Below are 14,906 nucleotides of genomic sequence, written 5' to 3'. Positions count from 1 at the left end.
TGGGTCTATCACATGGACTTTACTTAAATGTGAGGTGGCACTGCTGGGCCAAAGACCTGCCTCAGTTTACCAGTGCCTCTGGTCATGGCCTGTGATATCTCTGTCCAGTCCTGTTGCCCCGGGTCATCTTTAGCTGGACGACCCAGAAACGAGCAACCAACCACTCTATCACACATCCCCCTCGGGAAAAGCTGGTGGGTGTCACCAAGGGCGTTTGTGAATTAACTCCTCAGAGGAGCAAGAAAGAACTTAGTGGTCTGCCACAGAAGAAAAGATTATATAGTGCACTTATACTCTTATTTATTGTAAACACCAACACATGATTGTTAAATAATTTCATGCAGCTAAAGAATATTTACTACACCAACTAAAAAGAAAGGCAATATCATATCATGAGATATCAATATAATATTGTACGACCAAGTCCCTGCTGATAGAACTAGTCTTATATAATTGGATTACTTTTATAACCATACATTGTTGACCTTTCCATCCTCTTCTCTTGGATATTTCAGCCTTTACTCGTCTAAGGTGATGGTTGGAGGTGTGTGGTGCCAAAGCTTGTGCTATTCAGTGACCTGGAACTGGAGCAAACAGATAAGAACATCATGTACAATAAAAACTCAGCTAGTATACATGCCTCTCTTAAAATAGCTGGGTAACATCTCAACACCATTAAAACACAGTTTCACTGAGAAACCACAATCACACACACATGTACTCTCCACCAATAGGCCTCTGCAATTTTGATATTATGCACCTATACAAGCCTATTATTGTTATGACATCCTGGTGATCCCAGGGGCCTTTTTCAATTAAGCCGCTGGCTGTTTACAGGTATTGTGCAGGACTTGTTGTACCCATACAGCCGGCGCTCTTGGCTATTGTGCCAGGCCACAATGGTTAATGAGCTATCTACCCATGAGGACCAAGCAGAACAAATAGACAATGTGCTCTTCCCTCCTACAAAACTCATACACACAGACAATACACTCCACCTCAGCCACCGAACACACCAATCCAAGACCGACTACTGTAAATATAGGCCACTGCGAGTTCTCTCCTTTGATCTCTGTTTGCATTTCAACATCAAATGAGCTGACCTAACCTTCTCCTTGGGCCATTTAAATGATAATGTGTAGCAGGGACTGGTTTGGGCAGCCATTCATTTCAAGGTCAAGAGGGCGATCAGACGTGCTCTCTCTGGATTAGCACAAGACAACAAATGTGTTTTTAACCAACCAAATGCACACTGGAGTTCAGTTTTGCCACTGTTTGATTGCATAAGATATGCTTTGGCCGGAACTGGTCAATGAACGAAATGACTGATGTGATGAACCAAAGCTTAACTTAACTTCATTCACATTGGAGTAGAAATAATAATTCCCAATAACAATTGCATACATCATAACTTACATCATGCATTTAATCACGATTCAAAACAATTTATACTTTGTGAACAGACAAGCATTTGTACGGAATACTTAAAGTAACTTTGCGTTCACTCGCAAAATCTTTGCGTTCCCCCGAAAATCTTTGCCTTGGTTCGCAAGACATTTTGCGTTCCCCCAAGAAACATTGCATTTGGTCGCAGAACCTTTTAGGCTCTTGAAGAGTAAACGCAAAGTTTCTCGGGGGAACGCAAAAGAAATTGCGCGAGAACGCAAAAGCATTGATAAAGTCGAAATATAGAGAAATAAAATTGCAACTGATATATAGTCACATTGTGAGAAACAAAGCAAAAATTGTGAGACAAGACACAACTGTAAAATATAAAGATGTACAGTATAAGAGATAAAAAGTCGAAATTACAAGAAACAGTAGAAATGACGAGACAGTCAAAATTGAGCGACATCACCCTGCCTGATATAAATATGCATTTGCAAAATATAAAGTGATAAGACAAAATTACAAGAAAGTAAGATAGACCACACCGCCTGATATAAATACGCAATTGCGAGACATACAAGTCATATGAGAAAGTCACATTGGGAGATTTGATATAACACACAATTGCACTTTAATTGCGAAAAATAAAGAAAGTCTTTTATAGGCAGAAGCAGGCTTACGTACAAACAAGCTAGACCAGCAGTACTACAAGCCCTTCAGAAATAGAACATTACCAACCTGAAAATTCATGTTTAAGCTATAACTGAATGTCATACACAGACAGGCAGTATTATCAAATGAACAGAAAAACAAATGCACACAGATTCACATTCTTCCCAAAGCGTTTTGAGTGGCCCGTCGGGTAGGTGACATCTTCTGACTCACGCTACAACAGTGTGCATATACAGGAAGCCAGAGCAAATCCAGTTGCCCCTTGAGCAGCAGGTAAGGAGATAAAATGCTGGCTGGATTTACATGCCACAAGTGATGCAGAGAAAGAGCCACCTCGCTCCACACCGTCACATCAAAGCTGGCCAGGTTATTAACGGGGCATGAAGAGCACTGGAGACCTCACTCGTATCACACACACATCACATCTCAGCACGATGGACTCAAAATGGACAACACACACACACAATATTTTAAATGTCTAATTCTGACATTAATGTGAGGCCCTGACCATTGTCAATGCCCCTCACAATTCGTTAAGCAACTTATTGGGCAAAAGATTCAAAATGCATGTTAATTTAATGGGGTTTCTGCTTAGGGGAAATTATATTAAAAAAGCTTTGATGTTCACAAAACTTGGCAGTCAATCATTTTGCACTGAATTTCAGCTTTGAGGAACAATGAGGGATCTATTGTTTCTAACACATGCATGTTAATGTCCTCCATTAGAATGCATGTAATCATTTCAAAAACCATTAAAGCGGCCCGGCTCGTGTTCGGTACAGGTGATTTCTGCGCCCTTTGTCTTTTAATCTGCTTCTAAGGTTAATTTGTGATCATGTACATCCTAAACTGTTACAAAGCTAGATCAGTCCAATATAACGGAGATAACTAACGAGAACTACATTAGCATCAACCCCAATGCACGATAATGTTCTATTTATTATAAGCACACACTGCAGTTAGGTCGTCTACTGCTTTAAATTCTCGAGCTCTTTAAAGCAGGATGGGATATGATTGTTTTTTTGATCGTCACCTCGAACAAAATCCTTCTGAAAATGATTCTAGCAATATTGTTCCTCTGTGCTATTATCGTTATAGTTGTGGTGTGTACTCTGCTGTTCTTTTACATTAATAATAAAGACTTATTGTAAAAACATTCTTATAGTTATCATCCTGGGTGTGAATGGGCCTTTACCCAAAAAACACTCCACCTGTAAACAACAGTCCTATTAGACTAAAAGGCATTAGACTTAACTATACCAGGCAAGTATGCCCATGGCAAAAGCGTTTCGACAAGATACGTGACAACAGGTTAAAGCAATGCCCACCCACACTGATTCAATTAACATGCAAAAAAAATCTGATGAGGCTGTTAAAACGACGTATGAGATGACAACATGATTACATTTTTCTCACTGAGTCTGAGAGTGGAAGCACGCTGACATTTATACAGGCAAACTGAAGTGATAGATTGAGGTCAGACGGAGAACTGCGTCTTAGTTTGTCGCATTTTCAGCATGTGTTGATCCATCTGGAGTTGTGGAGGCTGTATAATCAGCACAAGTCACACAAGCATGTGCCGAGGTTGTGGGAGCAGGAAATGTGCAATGTGCACCATGCTTTTGCATAGTCAAATAACAACTCAGTCGAATAAACATTTTTGGTCCACTAAACATCACGGTTACCTCACACAAACTGAGAGGAGTTCTTATGTGGAAGAAACAGTCTTGGAGCCTTATATCTTCATGATATTTTTTGCACTAAATCAATATGAAAATAAAAAGGCATCTAATTAATTAATACTTATAATCATCCTTAAAAATATATTTTAAAGGGATACTTCACCCCAAAATTAAAAAGCGGTCATTATTTACTCACCCTGATATCGTTCCAAAGCTGTATTACTGGCATCGTTCAGTGGAACATAAATATATAATTTGAGAAATGTCTCACTGTTTGTGTGTGTATTTCCCTTTGTGTTCCACAAAAAAAAAAGGTCATACAGGTTTGTAACAACATGAGGGCGGGTAAATGATGACAGTATTTAAATTTTTGGGTGAACTATTCCTTTAAGACTTAAACCATTTACACCCTCATGTCCTTCCAAACCCGTAAGACATTCGTTAATCTTCAAAACACAAATGAAGATATTTTTTATAAAATCTGAGCGATTTCTGTCCCTCCATTGACAGCTACGCAACTACCAATTTGACGCTTCAAAAAATTAATAGAGATAGTAAAACTAATCCATATGAAATGAGTGGTTTAGGTTTTGGTTCTGAAGAGACACAATCACTTTATATGATGAACAGATTGAATTTAGGCTTTTATTCACATTAAAATTCATCAACGGACACATCAGTTGTGATAAACGGAAGCTCGAGCATGGTTGCTTGATGTGCGAGAACCAATGAGGTCCATTCTCGTGTGTCTTTGAGACAATTTGAAGTGTATTTAGGAATAAAAACAAATTCTAGGGCCCTGTGATATCTTGTCAATTACTTACAACACTTTTTTATTTGGTGTTGATTGGCATGCTGTGTGCTTTACAGCTATATTGTTAAAATACCCTTAAAAATGTAATTCCAGTGGGAAATATGCCCCTTAAAAACCGTTTTAGGAGTTAGGGACTATATGGGAAAGTGCTCTTAATTTGGTAAAAATAAATAAACTGCTCACTCACCTCAGCTAGATGTCCAGTGTTTCAGCAGAGGCTCTTCCACACAGTTGTTAGGCCTACAGTGTGGAAGCATACAACGCAATGCAACAATGAGTTCAAATCTCTTGGTCAAATTGACCATATTTATGGTTTTTACTCTATACCTGAGGCAGGCAGTCCCACATTGATTCCACAAACACAAAGGCACCTCGGCCAAGCTGAAGAAATACTGCAGTTACGAGTTATTTCGTCAATTACAACTTGAAATGCATCACAAACGTGCACAGAGCGGCTTCCAACTTCCAAGGGAGAAAGAAAATGTAATTAAACGCGACTGTACTTCGTGCTCACACTTGTCATCTTGTATCTCAGGCTTTTCAGCACCCTCGCTGCACACATAGCGAGAAGCCTGTTCCAATTAACAAAGAAGTTGTCAGGCCTTTGATTCGCGCTTGGTTTCTGCGCGTGGTACCCGCCCGCGAAACAACAGGCTGTCGGGAAAACCTGCGCGCACCATTGCCTCACAGGCGAAAACCTGTGCTGATCTCCTCACAGGTTTCACCATGTACAGACACGTCCGGGAATATTAATCTTACATACACACGATGAAATAACCGAGGTCATTTATCAGAGTGCGAAACTGTCAGTGCCAAATTGTTTTACCTCTTTAAAGACAGGTGTTACATTTCATCGTGGAAATGTATTTGAATAAGCGAATGATCAAGGATTAGGCATGTCTTGATTATTATTATAATTTTTTTTTATTAACAAGCATAAGTCAAAAGCTCTTCTAATTAAGTACCGTTACAGAATAATTTCTTTAAATTTGCCAGGGTAATATTCGCATTTAAGAAAGAAATGCACAAAGTCTGGCACGTGACGCGACACTAGAAAGGATGCAGAAATGGAAGCTTAAGTCCTATTTTGAAATAATGATGGTTTGCTGTATTTATCTCGTTTGCGAATATCACGATAAAAAAAAAATGAATAAATACACGGAAATGACATATTAAGTTATTAATATTAAGTTATTAAATAATAAGTTATTAAAGGAATATAGATCTCGGATAATTAAGACGCATGAAAGTAGGCCCAGTCAGTTACCAACGACAACAATGACATATCCAGTGTCATTCGACAATCAGGTAGGCTAGCTATTCCAGGGAACCGTGTCATTCATTTGTAATTAACAGTAGGTCAAAAAAATAATAAAAGGATATAAGTGCATAAATGTGCACAGAGAGAAATATGATTTGATCTTGCATACATTAGACTTAGGCCTAGGACTATATATAAACATGCTGAACTGATTCACTAAATAGCCTATTGCGTAGGCCTATTTTGCCTCGTTTGTTAAAAAGCATCTGCAAACTCTAAGCTGGGAAAATTGTCAGCACATGCCCTCTACTGGTGAAGAATTAAACTACACTTGGTGTATTTTGTATGTCCAGCTGATGTTTTTGAGATGGAGGATGTAGGCTATAGAAGGATTTTCTGTTTTACAGTTACATACAAAGGAAAATGGTTTCACTTGACATGTGTCACAATGGTTTCACTTGACTGAAAAATATTTTTTTCTACCAATCATACAACTTATAATTGTGCCACAAATAAATATTTGAGGGAAAATTGACTGTGCAATAAAACATTTAACAAATTAAAAGAAAATACTTGTGATATCACACATTTTAATTACTCATACAATTAATGATCTGTCAAAATAAAATAAAAGATGTAAAAACAAAAGCCTTGGTGTGAAAAACATGACACAAACTGGCAGCCGAACTGTTGAGGTGTGAGTAACAAGGCCAGTGCCATATGAAGCAAGTCACAAACAAGGTCAAACAATGTCAGATTAGCAGCAGTAGTCAGTCACCACGCTCAGAGACCAGAAGGATGATTCAAAGTTTGAGAAAGTGAAAAATGATGTGATGCGGAAAATACAGGGCGAAGACTTTGTATAATGTGCTTTAACAGAGATAGAAACAAAGAAGGTAAAAGTACCTTCCTACCCAGGCAGAATCTCTATTGCTGCACTGGAATCACTGACAAAGCCAATAGCACAGTTTGTGGCTTATATTATTGTATTGAATAGTATTATTGTAATGCATGGTCTCAATAAACTATGTTGACACTGAAACACTAATATTGACAAGTATTTTAACACATTAGATGGTATTTTGCCTCAGGCTGGTTTACTAGGCCATAGAAGGTATAAGTGAGAGAGAGAGAGAGAGAGAGAGAGAGAGAGAGAGAGAGAGAGAGAGAGAGAGAGCATGGGGTTGAGTTTCCAGCCATTGCCGCCAGGCATGCTTTAGGTCAGTCCCGGTCCCTGTCTGTCTCTGGTCTGGTTGGAGAATTGATTCCACTCTGGGAGCTGCTGCCAACGGATCCCTGCATCTCTGCCTGTCTGGTCAGTGACCTCACTCTTTAGAGCTGCCAGCCACTTCATTGTGATGTCCAGTTTACACACCAGACAATCCTAAATGCCCTTAAAGGATTTCTGCACAACAGCAACCTTTTGTCATGGGCAATATTGATTTTGCTTGTATGTAACAATGATAATATACACTGTAAAATGTTATGACAACATATGTTTTTGCATTGTTTCAACTCATCAAGATGAGAAATTTCACAATTTTCAAGCATTTTTTTAAAGTCAGTTCAAATTACTTAAACATCCAAGTTGATTGTACTTAAAAAAAAATAAGGCAGAAACTTTTTTTTACAGTGAATGCACTCACAAGATGAATGAAAACATGCTCACATGCCTTGATACATTCTGTACCGTGCAAAGCAATCTTTTCTAAACACATTCCTGATATGGCAAATTAATAAAAACCCATTGATAATACAATAAAACCTTCACAAGATGTTAAAATATCAAATTTTTTAAATGTCACATACAGTACAATAAAGATCAAAACCTGAAAACAGAGCCATATTATATAGTAAAAGACTACAATGAGGTATACTTATCATAATCATCTTTTTTTACATTTTCTCCAGAGATGAGGACTTTTGACCACAATTTAATGCAATCTGCAAATGTCAAAACTGACCCTTTAATCAAAGGCAGGGTTGTGCAGAATTCAGAATATCTTTTCTCAGTATCAACTGCAGAATTACAATTCAAATCAGAATGTAAGGAAATTAAATAAATAAAAATCAGCATTAAAAAAATCAAGAAAATTAGCATATAACTCATTTTAAGTAGAAGAGTGAAATTTGAATGTTGGCTTGTTAAAGATTTTTTTAAGTTTTGAAGATAGTTTGAAGGTTAATAGGCCTGATTGGATGGATGGATGGATGGATGGATCGGACGATGGATGGATGGATGTGTTGAAACAACCCAGCATTTTTTGTAATGGATTGATGGATATTTGAGCTTAACAACTTAAACCGAAGACTGAATTACTACAACTAAACAGTAGAGGGAGCCAAGACACCACAAAAATAATAAATAACAGAACATTTACAACATAGGTGCAAGACAAGCATACATGCACATATCAAACACCCCATGCCTCCTATATGAAATCCCTCCAGTCCCAACAAATAAAATCTAAGAAAAGCAAACAAATAGAAATGTTTCCCCAACGTGCTTTGCATAAAACCAACAACGGCTTCACCCATTTACAGTGCTACTTGTGTTTCAGTGTGAATTCAGCTTAAAAACTGGAGCGAGGGGCCTGGATCTCCCGTTCCACACTTGGCATGCTGGGTGTATCCCGACAGACCAGCCTGTGGCGGAAGTGTCCGCTCAGCAGAATGTAGATGAAGGGGTTTATGCTGCTGGCGGCGTAGCTCAGGCACACGGACATGTAGTAGCAGGTGTGGTACGCTAAAGAGGGCCGAGGTACGCTCAGGTTAACCAGCTGCAAGATGTGGTACGGCCCAACACTGACCAGGAACACCGCTACCAGAACCAGGACCATTTTAGTGAGGCGGACCACACGCTCCCGAGGCAGGCTGGTGTTATACCTGAGAGAAAGCCGAAAATGCAGATCTGTCCGTCAAATATGATTGGCAATTAGCATACAGTTTGGATTGGTGGTATGGTTCCGTTCTGGGCGAGAACTCCCTGCGCATCCATGCAACCTAGCATGGATAAGAGCAGGGAGAGCAGCAATAACCCCTCTTGGGGTAAACAGAACAGAACCAACATGAAAGCTTGCAAATATATTTAATTCAAGATTTTAAAGTACAACATAATTCGATCATTTATTCTGATTCAAGGGGAATCAGAATGCCAAATCCTGACTGGGTGAGAGGAGGAGCTGGGGATGGAGGAGGGTAATTAGCTCATGAGAAACATGATAGCTGCTGATAATACTGAAGGAGCTTATATATGTATACGGTGATAGGCGTCGTATTCCTATAGGTAGATGTGGATCAGCTGAGGGTCAGCTGATGCGAGCTTGACTAACGTGACCTGCCAGAACTATGATGTTTGGGTCGTACAGTATTTAGCCGAACCCTAAATCCAGGTTTATGGTGGTTACATATGGGCATTCTGATTTTGTTCTAATCTAAAATCCTAAATATGGTAATTACAGTTAAAAGAATAGTCCACTGAAAAATACAAATTCTGTCGTCATTTACTCACACCCATGTCATGCCAAACTGTGTGACTTTTATTCCCATTGACTTCAATTGTATGAAAAAAAATCTGTTTGGTTATCAACATTCTTCAAATTCCCTTTGTGTTCAGCAGAAAAAAAGAAATGCATACAGATTTGGAATGACATGAGGGTGATTATATGCTGACAGAATTTTCAATTTTGGGTGGACTATCCCTTTAATATGTAAATTAACAATGCACAGCAACATTTTTGTTTCTGCTTTTAAATCCACCAAAAACTGTCCGCATTTACGTCCACTCTTAAGTGCATTATTGTTTAAAAAAAAAAGAAAGAAAACATTGTATTGAACCTAGGATATTTTTAATAGAAAATTCTTACAGTATAAATAATGGTTTAGCCATAAAATCAGTATGTGCAGTCTATCTAAAATGAAAACATTTCCATGAGCAGGATCACTCTCAAAGGGGACAACCTGCTACATCTGACAACAACACACAAGAAAAAGCTTAGCTTAGCATAATTAATGGAATCCTTTGTTGCCAGCTAGCATGTCGTGAGTAAAAGTGATAAAAAAAAACGAATAAAAAAAATATGAATTACTTCTTGTGGCCTGCGTATTTAAAATGAGTACAAATAGTAATGCAGATTAAGACTAGGCAATTTCCTAGGCAGATATTGACATGTGTCAATGGTGTTGCGTGATATCTCTGCGCCCAAGTAGCAGTGCTTTGCCTGTGCTTCACCCCAATATAGTCCCAAGACAATTATCTGCCTAGGAAATCGCCTAGTCTTAATCTGCATTGCTATTTGTACTCGTTGAGAATATGCAGGCCACAAGAAGTAATTATTATTATTATTATTATTATTTATGTTTTGATCACTTTTACTCGACATGCTAGCTGGCAACAAAGGATTCCATTCATTATGCTAAGCTAAGCTAGCGGCGGCGCTGCCAAACTAAAACAATACATGCACTGAGACAAAAATGCGTTTGCCCACCTATCTAAATGTAGGAAAGACGGTGAATAAGCCCTATTTAAAAAAACGGTGGAGTGTTCCTTTAACGAATGGAACCAGTGTAAGAACAAAAGCAATTACATTTGTAGCTTTGACAGTTTGGTATCACACACTGGCTGTAATGAATTTAAATTCACCTGTGAGCCTTTTTGTTCTTGCGATACATTCTCCAGGAGTAGCAGAGTATCAGTATGTAGCAGATGAGAATCAGAGGTAATGGCAGGAAGAAGGAAGTCACAGTCTGGTAGAGTGTGTACCTGTAGATATATGATGACACATGATGTCAGTGGTGTGAGAAAAGCTTTAAAGCCTTTATATCCCCTCTCTTAGTTTAATTCACTTAGTTTAATTAAACAAGAAGGATGGATTCCTCTGAGCATCACCCTTTTGTAAAGGCACTTTTCAATAGAAGATTTTATGACAATAGAGTGACAGAAGAACAAAATTCAGAAGTCAAAGCAGAACTATGACAATAAAAATAAGGGGTTATGAGAGAGGGAATAATCAGACCTGTGCAGAAGGCTATACACAAGTACATAAGCAGAAGCATTTACCAGAGCAACTCTTTATGAGAGACAAGGTTAAGGGAACAGCTCTCCAGCCCGTCTCTGAAGCGGATCACTTTGGCATGAACCCAGGCTGGCAGAACCATGATGAAGGAGGCCGCCCACACAAACAGGTTAATTCGGATTGTCCTGGATCTGGTCCTGAGACTCAACAGGCGAAAAGGATGAACAAGGGCCAGGTATCTGGAGCACATAAATGAATAAACAATAAAGATTTTACCCCCCTTATGAGTCTTTTCACACTGAAAATGTGTCATTTTATCATTTAATTAGTTGGTTGACATTTATGAGAGGCAATATTTAAAAATATTTCCCATTCACCATTACTCTGCTGGTGAAGACACGATCTGACATTTACAGTAAAGGACAGACAATATTGTTGCTGATAGAAAAAGCAGTTGGGAATGAGCTTGGTGTTAAATCATCTTGTGCCAAGATATGCTTTGGCATTAATTAATTCATTAATTAATATTATCTTCTTATACCCCAAAATAAACCTCTTTAAAACAAAGGAGGAAACAGAGTCTACTGCAGATGCTGCATTGCGAGAAATTAGGGTGTTCATGGACCGTCAACCGCAGCTACGTGTCGAAATAACACATTCCTGGTCTAGTAAGTTCTTCCTCAAAATTATCCATTATAATTCTGAGAGGGGTTTGAATAAATGAATGAATAAATGAATAAAATAATAAATGAGGGTTTGAATTTTTTTTTTCTTAACGTTCATATAACAAGAGAACATCCTTACTGAGCCAAAGAAGCACAAAATAGGCAAGACCCTTATTATACTGTATGTATATCAGCACAGAATTGGTTTGTCTTTCAATACTGTAGTGTTTATAAACAGTCAAAAACTTAAAGTCCTATTTTTATTCATTTTGAAACATCTTGAGGCTGCTCTAAGGTTGTTGTTTTTGTTTTTGTTTGTTTTTTTGTGACTGATTGCAATTACTAATGCATCTCAGGTTATAATTTCCTGTTGTCATTTGTTCATTTCATCACTGTTCTCAAATGTGCTACACAAATGAATAATGAGTTTACTTGCCTGGCCTGCTCTATAATTGTGGTAAGAGTGGCCTCTAGTGGTGATGTTACAGTATAGCAGCTCTAAATGAAACACTAATGCACTTAATGTGCTACATAAAAAAATTACTGTACTACCAGCCACAGTTCAAAAACTGTATGCTATTCCCATTGGAGAAGCTTAATCAAAACCTGATGAACCTTTATCAAACGTAGCACTAACTAAAAATGCATTGACTATTCAGTCATTAACTTCATTGAGAATCCAACATAGGCCAACAAAATATGAAATCAAACTTTTGTCTCAAAATCTCGTTACTCAAAAATAGATAAAGCCCTTATAACAACTTCTCCATGTGACAGTCTCTATCTCCTTTTCCTCTTCTTCTAAGAACTCAACCTGAGCTGTTGCTTTCAGAAGAGATTAAATAAGAGATTAAGCATCAGGCTGCGAGTTTCAAGGCACTTCAACATGCACACACACACACACACACACACACACACACACACACACACACACACACACACACACACACACACACACACACACACACACACACACACACACACACACACACACACACACACACACACACACACACACACACACACACACACGTGTTTCCATTTCAGGGAAAATGAAGAGAAGGAAAATGGAAGTGAAGGTGTAGTTTGAGAGAACCTTTAATTATTTAGCATCGCCCCTATGGATTTAGACCTCTTTTTGTATGTGATGGCCATACAAAAAAATAGGGTTGTCCGTGGTTTAAAATGTGTTGTTGTGGGTGATAGGGATGGCCTGGATGAGTGTGAGATGCCTGAATTTGTGTCCCAGTCCAGCCCAGGGTCTATGAATGCACTTTTGGCTTCACGTGCATCAATGCAATTGAGACAATAAAAGCATTTTGATTAGGACATAATAAAACAAAAAAGTAAAATATGTAGTGGAAAAACAATTGTCCATTGTTATATTTGATGAATAAAAACACATTATGTTTATTTTAATAAAGCTATCAGGAAATAATGATATCCTTTCAAACATTGTTAGTTGACTGATCACGTACCTGTCAAGACTCATAGCGGTCATGACTGCAGCGCACGCCACCTGGTTGCAGTTATCAAGAGAGGTGATGATCGTGCAGAGGGTGCTGCCGAACACCCAGTGCCCCCCACGAGCCCACTGGTGAATGAGGAACGGCATGACGGTCACGTGGACCAGGTCGGCCACAGCCAAGTTTCCCATATATACATCTGGGACTGTCTTTTTGGCTGACCTACAAAAATATACAAGAAAGAACTTGTTGTGGTCTGTGGTCCCTTGATGAGAAACTGCTAAAGAAACAACCAGGAAATGTGAGGGAAACATGACAAGTTGCAAGAAGCAATAAACAGGGTATAAGTGAGTGACAGGAGTATGAGGATGGGTCATGGCTATTTTCTGAGGGTATCCATCTACCAAAACAGTGAAAATTCTCTGAGGAATTCCTCTAGCAAATCAGAATCGAGTATTCAGACAGACCATGGTATACATACAATTAAGATACACATTTTTGTGTGAATTAAATCATTGAAACAATTTCATTGATCTAATAAAAGAACTGTGGCAAATAAAATTGTATATTTCTTTAATCAGAGATTGTGCAAATGAAACAGAATGAATTCTTGAATATTTATATATTGAATATCTATATAGCCTACAGAATGATTTTTTTTTTATAAAATGAAATGATCTATTCTTGCCATATAAAATTAATTGCATGAACAATGAGCAAGATGTTAAATGTAGGATATAGTGGCAAATTCCCATTTAATTATCATTTTAATAAAGCTATATTCAATTAATCAAGCTATCAAATCAAATTACATCCTTTCAATAATGAATTTTTTTTTTAACTCTAAATTCTTAAGCCTTCATAAACATGCTTTAGTATTCGTTATGATCACATTAATTTTTATTCCCTAAGGAATTTGGCATATTTCTTTACTAACTACCTTTACACGGGCATTTATCTATGTAGAAAGAGAAAACCATATTCAGTATAGGCTATACACCATTCAATGTTATTGTGAAATTATGCCTGGGGAATTTCAGGGAAGTGTTTATGCATTCCATAAGCAATAACGTATTTAACATGCCATGAAGTAAATGTATTTAAAATATATAAACAAAAAATGCAAAATAACTTAATTAAAAACAGAAGCAAAATAGTGAGTCTTCCCTTTAAACCCACCTTAAAATAGTGACCAAAACAAGAACATTTCCAACAAGCCCGGTGGAGCACAGAAATCCAATAAACGCAGGAAGGATTTTGGTTTCCGTGACGTGAACAATATTATAATAGTCATCGGCTGGATGTCCTGCTGCTGTCTCATTAGCGCGCGTGCCGTTGTCTAATTTGAGCGTAAAGTTCCAAACAACAGGTTCCAACTCCACCATGGCGTTCATCATTCGCGTTTCATTCCGATAGACGAGAATGCTCTGAAATACGGTAACGTCAACCGTACAGTAGTTTTACGTCCATGGAAGGTCCTCGTGGGCTTCAGCATCCTCATCATACCAGACAGTGCGCACATGGTGTCTCCACTCGTACCCGCGCGCGCGCAGCACCTTGTGAACATCAAAGGGAAACATATAAAGACATTCGAAAGATATGATATATAATCATTTATATTTTACATTTGTCTGACACGTTTTATTCAAATTTGCTCATATTGCATTTTATCATTTCATACATTCCCTGACAATCGAACCCATGACCTTGGTAATTCTGCAATTCTCTTTGAACTACAAAAGAAAAAAATATATAATAATAGTCTACCATCTATGAAAAATATGCTCATACCACTGATAGATCACTCTTTTGGATGAGAAAAAAAAACGATTTATTCATATTCCTTTGCATGGTTCTACAACTCCATAGTCCCTATTTAAATTAAAGAGCAATAATGAAAAGCAAACGGCATATCATGCAGTGTTCACCTATTGTTATCTTG

General features: G+C 38.0%; 1 protein-coding gene across 1 annotated transcript; it reads right to left on the bottom strand.

The window, feature by feature from the left end:
- Positions 1 to 7,802: 7,802 nt before the first annotated feature.
- Positions 7,803 to 14,379, bottom strand: mchr2 (melanin concentrating hormone receptor 2). Its single transcript, XM_082150200.1, has 5 exons — positions 14,144 to 14,379; positions 12,977 to 13,186; positions 10,878 to 11,072; positions 10,461 to 10,580; positions 7,803 to 8,704 (listed from the first exon to the last, which is right to left on the bottom strand). The coding sequence occupies exons 1-5, from the start codon at positions 14,359 to 14,361 to the stop codon at positions 8,392 to 8,394; spliced, it is 1,056 nt and encodes a 351-aa protein (XP_082006326.1). The 5' UTR covers positions 14,362 to 14,379; the 3' UTR covers positions 7,803 to 8,391.
- Between the last annotated feature and the right edge of the window lie 527 nt (positions 14,380 to 14,906).

Source organism: Leuciscus leuciscus, assembly GCF_965113295.1.
Source record: "Leuciscus leuciscus genome assembly, chromosome: 20".
NCBI classification, from domain to species: domain Eukaryota; kingdom Metazoa; phylum Chordata; class Actinopteri; order Cypriniformes; family Leuciscidae; genus Leuciscus; species Leuciscus leuciscus.
This window is presented reverse-complemented; position numbering and strand designations above follow the sequence as displayed.